This window comes from Palaemon carinicauda, chromosome 21, assembly GCF_036898095.1.
Source record: "Palaemon carinicauda isolate YSFRI2023 chromosome 21, ASM3689809v2, whole genome shotgun sequence".
In the NCBI taxonomy this organism is placed as follows: Eukaryota; Metazoa; Arthropoda; class Malacostraca; order Decapoda; family Palaemonidae; genus Palaemon; species Palaemon carinicauda.
In genome coordinates, this window is record NC_090745.1 from 4,729,364 (window position 1) to 4,736,863 (window position 7,500).

General features: G+C 34.6%; 1 protein-coding gene across 2 annotated transcripts in view; it reads right to left on the reverse strand.

The window, feature by feature from the left end:
- The window catches only part of LOC137615167 (katanin p60 ATPase-containing subunit A-like 2), a 76,442-nt gene that overhangs the window by 22,911 nt on the left and 46,031 nt on the right, over positions 1–7,500 (reverse strand). For both annotated transcript variants that reach the window (XM_068344811.1, XM_068344810.1), the window contains exon 3: positions 2,018–2,089. In XM_068344811.1, coding sequence (XP_068200912.1) covers positions 2,018–2,089 — 72 coding nt within the window. The remainder of the gene's footprint in view (positions 1–2,017; positions 2,090–7,500) is intronic.

A 7,500-nucleotide genomic window follows, 5' to 3' on the forward strand; every position in this document is an offset into this window, starting at 1 on the left:
TGAAGATGGAAAACACCTCTATATGTGGAAAAATTATCATATATATATATATATATATATATATATATATATATATATATATATATAATATATATATATGAATATATATATATATATATATAATATATATATATATATGTATATATATATATTTATATATACTGTATATATATATATATATATATATATATATATATATATATACTGTATATATGTATACATATACATATATACATATATATATATATATATATATATATATATATATATATATATATATATATTCAACAAAGAAAGAAAGAATTTTATATATTCATTATAATCATAGGCCAAACCCATAAAAACATTTCAGAATATATAATTCCGTTTCAATACTCCGATATTTCTTTATTTGTTTACGATTAAAAAACATTCAGTAAGTTTCCGTAAACAACTTCAGAAAGAATATGTATCAGTCTATGATGCCATGACGTGTGCATGTAAACAAACAAACAAATAAATGAATAAGTAAGGTCTCAGGAACTTGCTTCAGTCGATTATTTTCAAAGGTAAGCTTGAATGTGTCACGCAAATATGCAATATCGGCGCAGTTGGTAACACTGCGAGAATTGACGTCTCTGTGCGAGGACTCGGTTGGCAACGCTGCGAGAATTGATATAATGCCCAATTTTTCAAGGTTTCAAATCTAAACTTGCGTCTTTACCTGTTTAAAGATTTACAGGCCGCTCATGAATAGCATGGGCAAGGGACAGCGACATTGCCCTATCGAGCAGGACAATGCCCTAGAGACTGACCATATACACATATGATCAGCGCTCAAGTCCCCTCTCCAACCAACCTTGGACCAAAGAGGGCCAAGCAATGGCTGCTGATGACTCAGCAGATAAACCTAAAAGCTCTCCCAAGCCAAACATCCTTAGCTCACAAGGATGGCAAGATTGTAGCGACCAAAGAAACTAACGAGTTTGAGCGGGACTCAAACCCCAGTCTGGAAGCCTTTCCCCAGTCAGGGACGTTACCACATATGCCACCACAACCCCAGTATTTTCAGACATAAGTTTCCGTTTAATGTTAAGTTTTAATGAAACTAAAAGCAAATTGTAACATATATGTATATATATATATATATATATACATAAATGTATATATATGTGTATGTTTATATATACAGTATATATATATATATATATATATATATATATATATATATATACTGTACATATATGTATATATATGTATATATATACATATATATATATATATATATATATATATAATCAAATAAGCCATATATTATACTCTTCCTAATATCTGGATTCTCTCTTATACCTCGGGATCAGAGACCCAGGGGGAAATCAACTCAAAGAAGATAGCTTCTGGTCGCTCGGGGAATCGAACCCTGGCCCGAGAAACATACACGACAGTGACATACCATTTAGCCAACTTTGTGGCTAATTCTCCCTTGGGTCTCTGATCCCGAGGTATAGAAAGAATCAAGATATTAAGAAGAGTATAATATATGGCTTATTTGAATATGAAAAACAAGTCTAAATTAGCAAAATATATCATATATATATATATATATATATATATATATACTATATATTATATATATATATATATATATATATATATATAAGTTGGTGGTAGGTTGGCCAGGGCACTACCCACCCGTTGAGATACTAAAGCTAGAAAGTTATGGGGTCTTATAACTGGCCAGACAGTACTACATTGGATCCTTTTCTCTGGTTGCAGTTCATTTCCCCTTTGCCTATACACACATATTGAATATTTTAATGCTGTCACTGATCTTATTATATTTCATTTTTCCTTGTTTCCTTTCCTCACTGGGCTATTTTCCCTGTTGGAGCCCCTGGGCTTAGAGCACCCTGGTTTTCCAACTGGGGTTGTAGCTTAGCTAGTAATAATAATAATAATAATAATAATAATAATAATAATAATAATAATAATAATAAAGTCTTATCCTTACAGGCAGAATAAGTCTGTTAAGTCTTACCCTTCTTGTTCTAAATAATGATGAACGAGGATAATTAGACTTTTCCTCCGGATTTCGGACCTCTTTTCAGCCTGGAATAAAAGAAATTTATTCATTATAATGATAATAATAATGATAATAATAATAATAATAATACCAACAAAAATGATGATTAATAATAATGATAATAATAATAATAAATAATAACAACACCAATAATAATAATAATAATGATAATAATCATAATAACAACAACAACAACAATAATAATAATAATAATAATAACAACAACAACACCAACAACAATAATAATAATAATTATGATAATAATGATAATAATAATAATAACAGTAAGAATGATAATAGTATCAATAATAATAATAAGAATAATATTAATAATAATGATAATGATAATAATAATAATAACAGTAAGAATGATAATAACAATAATAATAATAATAATAATAATAATAATAGTAATAATAATAACAACAACAACAACAACAACAACAACAACAATAATAATAATAATTATAATAATAATGATTATTTATTTAGAATGAATTTCAATCACTAATGTATTTTCAAATCCCTTTTATATCTGACGTAAGTTTGTCATTCTATCTTTGCTTCAATTGTGATTACTGTCTAAATTAAAGGAATTTATATAAAGAATAAATAATTCCATTACACATAAGGTATAATCTCGAGTTTTCTACATAATTCGTGAAATTATACTTAGTTTTCTACATATTTCGTGAAATTATACTTAGTTTTCTACATATTTCGTGAAATTATACTTAGTTTTCTACATATTTCGTGAAATTATACTTAGTTTTCTACATATTTCGTGAAATTATACTTAGTTTTCTACATATTTCGTGAAATTATACTTAGTTTTCTACATATTTCGTGAAATTATACTTAGTTTTCTACATATTTCGTGAAATTATACTTAGTTTTCTACATATTTCGTGAAATTATACTTAGTTTTCTACATATTTCGTGAGATTATACCAGTTTTGACATATATCGTGAGGTTACATCTCCACCCCCAGCAATAATTCTTAAAGGATATGACTTTTCTTCCATTAAAACTAAGTTGTCTTTTGCAAATTTCATTTCAGGAAGTCTGGGAACACAAAGAGAAATCGAGAGAGATCGATTATTTGGTTGGATGACTTGAGGACACGCGAACTTACAATTCTCTCTTTGCTAGTTTTGTATGTCTGGATTAAGTCTGATAATCCATACTCCATGCTCTCTCTCTCTCTCTCTCTCTCTCCTCTCTCTCTCTCTCTCTAAACATTCAAACCAAATCGTTCTACCCAAGAGCAAATGGAGTCTACCTGGATGGACTAAAAAGTCTTTTAGACAACAAAATCCTTGTAACTCCTTGTAATTCTCTCCTCCTCTCTCCTCTCTCATCTCTCTCTCTCCTCTCTCTCTCTCTCTAAACATTCAAACCAAATCGCTTACCCAAGAGCAAATGGAGTCTACCTGGATGGACTAAAAAGTCTTTTAGACAACAAAATCCTTGTAACTCATTGTAATTCTCTCTCTCTCTCTCTCTCTCTCTCCTCTCTCTCCTCTCTCTCTCTCTCTAAACATTCAAACCAAATCGTTCTGCCCAAGAGCAAATGGAGTCTACCTGGATGGACTAAAAAGTCTTTTAGATATACAAAATCATTGGAACTCCTTGTAATTCTCTCTCTCTCTCCTCTCTCTCTCTCTCTCCTCTCCTCTCTCTCTCTCTCTCTCTCTCTCCTCTCTCCTCTCTCTCTCTCTCTCTCTCTCTCTCTCTAAACATTCAAACCAAATCGTTCTGCCCAAGAGCAAATGGAGTCTACCTGGATGGACTAAAAAGTCTTTTAGATATACAAAATCATTGGAACTCCTTGTAATTCTCTCTCTCTCTCTCTCTCTCTCTCTCTCTCTCTCTCTCTCTCTCTCTCATCTCTCTCTCCTCTCTCTCTCTCTCTCCTCTCTCTCTCTCTCTCTCTCTTTCTAAAGGTTTCAAACCAAATCGCTTACCCCAAGAGCAAATGGACTCTACCTGGATGGACTAAAAAGTCTTTTAGACAACAAAATCCTTGTAACACCTTGTAATTCTCTCTCTCTCTCTCTCTCTCTCCTCTCTCCTCCTCTCTCTCTTCTCTCTCTCTCTCTCCTCTCATGACGAAAGCCAATGATGAATTACTAATTGAATCTAGAAGAATGCGAAAAATTGTCCGGAGCGTTGTCGACACTCGCCAATTATAAATCCACCAAAATAAAAGAAGGTTGTTCAAACTCGCCAAGTATAAAATCACTCAAAATAAAGGTATTATCATCTATCGACTGATAAAGCTTAACTATTCTTCAATGTCTGGTGAAGAGGATGATGATAATCGTATAATACACAAGCAGCTACCCTCCCCCCCCCCCCCCACCTGCCAAACAGTCTGCACTGCGCCAGAGGGCACTGAAAGAATAACAGTGTTATAGAAAGTAGTTCTATAACAGAAGGTCCTAATTTCAGTATTCATCTACAACAAGCGAAGGAAATTCAGTAGTTATTAAGTAGGTCTGATCTACTAAAGGTTCTTAGATATGTAAATATGAATATTGACAAAAAAAAATAATAATGATAAAGATATTGATAATCCAAAATTGTGTTAACATGGTGAGAACTTAAAACTAAAATATGATTTATTCCACCTGATAGAGTTCGCAAGTTTGCTTTGGTAACACCAACAACAACAACAACAGCAACAACTACAATAATAATAATAATAAAAATAATAATAATAATAATAATAATAATAATAATAATAATAATAATAATAATAATAATATGTCCTCAAAGATCAGCTTACAACCACCATAATAATCATAATGATAATAATAATATTTCCTCAAATATCAGCTTACAACCACCACCACCACAATAATAATAATAATAATAATAATAATAATAATAATCAATAATAATAATAATAATAATAATAATACAATGTCCTCAAAGCTTAGCTACTACCACCAGAACTGCTGCTATGCGTGTCACACGAAGAGCGATCTTTGGTTAAACCTGAGGACAAAAATTCCTACACCCAAACATAATATCATGACTGAGAGACAACAACGTGAAACATATACGAAAGTGGTCAGCTCCCCTTTATTGTTGAAAAGTGCAGATGATTCACAAAAGTGGTCAGCTCCCCTTTATTGTCGAAAAGTTCAGATGTTTCCCAAACGTGGTCAGCTCCCCTTTATTGTCGAAAAGTGCAGATGATTCACAAACGTGGTCAGCTCCCCTTTATTGTCGAAAAGTGCAGATGATTCACAAACGTGGTCAGCTCCCCTTTATTGTCGAAAAGTGCAGATGATTCACAAACGTGGTCAGCTCCCCTTTATTGTCGAAAAGTGCAGATGATTCCCAAACGTGGTCAGCTCCCCTTTATTGTCGAAAAGTGCAGATGATTCACAAACGTGGTCAGCTCCCCTTTATTGTCGAAAAGTGCAGATGATTCCCAAACGTGGTCAGCTCCCCTTTATTGTCGAAAAGTTCAGATGTTTCCCAAACGTGGTCAGCTCCCCTTTATTGTCGAAAAGTTCAGATGTTTCCCAAACGTGGTCAGCTCCCCTTTATTGTCGAAAAGTGCAGATGATTCACAAACGTGGTCAGCTCCCCTTTATTGTCGAAAAGTGCAGATGATTCACAAACGTGGTCAGCTCCCCTTTATTGTCGAAAAGTGCAGATGATTCCCAAACGTGGTCAGCTCCCCTTTATTGTCGAAAAGTGCAGATGATTCACAAACGTGGTCAGCTCCCCTTTATTGTCGAAAAGTGCAGATGATTCCCAAACGTGGTCAGCTCCCCTTTATTGTCGAAAAGTTCAGATGTTTCCCAAACGTGGTCAGCTCCCCTTTATTGTCGAAAAGTTCAGATGTTTCCCAAACGTGGTCAGCTCCCTTTATTGTCGAAAAGTGCAGATGATTCACAAACGTGGTCAGCTCCCCTTTATTGTCGAAAAGTGCAGATGATTCACAAACGTGGTCAGCTCCCCTTTATTGTCGAAAAGTGCAGATGATTCACAAACGTGGTCAGCTCCCCTTTATTGTCGAAAAGTGCAGATGATTCACAAACGTGGTCAGCTCCCCTTTATTGTCGAAAAGTGCAGATGATCCCAAACGTGGTCAGCTCCCCTTTATTGTCGAAAAGTGCAGATGATTCACAAACGTGGTCAGCTCCCCTTTATTGTCGAAAAGTGCAGATGATTCACAACTGGTTGTTATGTGACTCACGTCTTTGTATGTCAAACTTCAAAGGTGATTCCGATTTGCATTAGAATCAATGAGTTTTTTTTTTTTTTTTTTTGTTACGGTGAAGTGCCAAAGGTGAAGTCTAGAGTTTATTCATCGCCTTATTTGAAAAAATAATTATGAAGTTGATTATGGGAGGAATTTGGAGGTGTGTAGGCCTATTCAAACGACGATGAATTAAAAAAGACAATTTAATCTTAGACAAAACTTAACTTTACGCCAAAACTTAACTTTACGCCAAAACTTTCAGAGTAAATTCTGAGGGTTGGCCTACATTTAAAGCTTGCTTCCAATAAATCTTAAGGACGATTTTCAAAATTGGTATAACGGGCCCAACTAAAGTTAGCTCTGGCCGTCCTTGTTTGTGAGACAGGATATGGCATCATTGGGAATAACTGTCAGTATGTGAGTGTCATCTAAGGACACGTCTTATCACGTCCAAAGGAATCCAGTAAACACATAATAATTTCATGAAATTAAGTGCATTAGGCCCATGCATTCGGCTTCATATCAATTGAAAACCTGCATTTCTGAACCAGTGCAAGTTTGTTAGTGTGTGGATGATTGGAGCATCATTTCGGACAATTATCAGTGCATGGAATACCTTCAAAACCACTATGGTCAGCAGGCCTAGGAAGTGAACAGAGATAACACTTAACATCGTAACGCTATATGCGGTGTCTAGGTTCCATTTACTTGGTAAATCTACTCGCAGCTTTCAAAACCACTGTGGTCAGCAGGCCTAGGAAGTGAACAGAGATAACACTTAACATCATAGCCCTATGTGCAGTGTCTAGATTCCATTTACTTGGTAAAGCTACTCGCATCTTAACATCATAACCCTATATGCAGAGTCTAGCTTCCATTTACCTGGTAAAGCTACTTGCATCTTTCAAAACCACTGTGGTTAGCAGGCCTAGGAAGTGAACAGAGATAACACTTAACATCATAACCCTATATGCAGTGTCTAGCTTCCATTTACCTGGTAAATCTACTCGCTTCTTTCCAAACCACTGTGGTCAGCAGGCCAAGGAAGTGAACAGAGATAACATTCAACATCATAAACCCTATAGGCAGTGTCTAGGTTCCATTTACTTGATAAAGCTACTCGCATATTTCTAAACCACTGTGGTCAGCAGGCCTTGGCAGTGAACAGAGATAACACTTAACATCATAACCCTATATGCAGTGTCTAGGTTC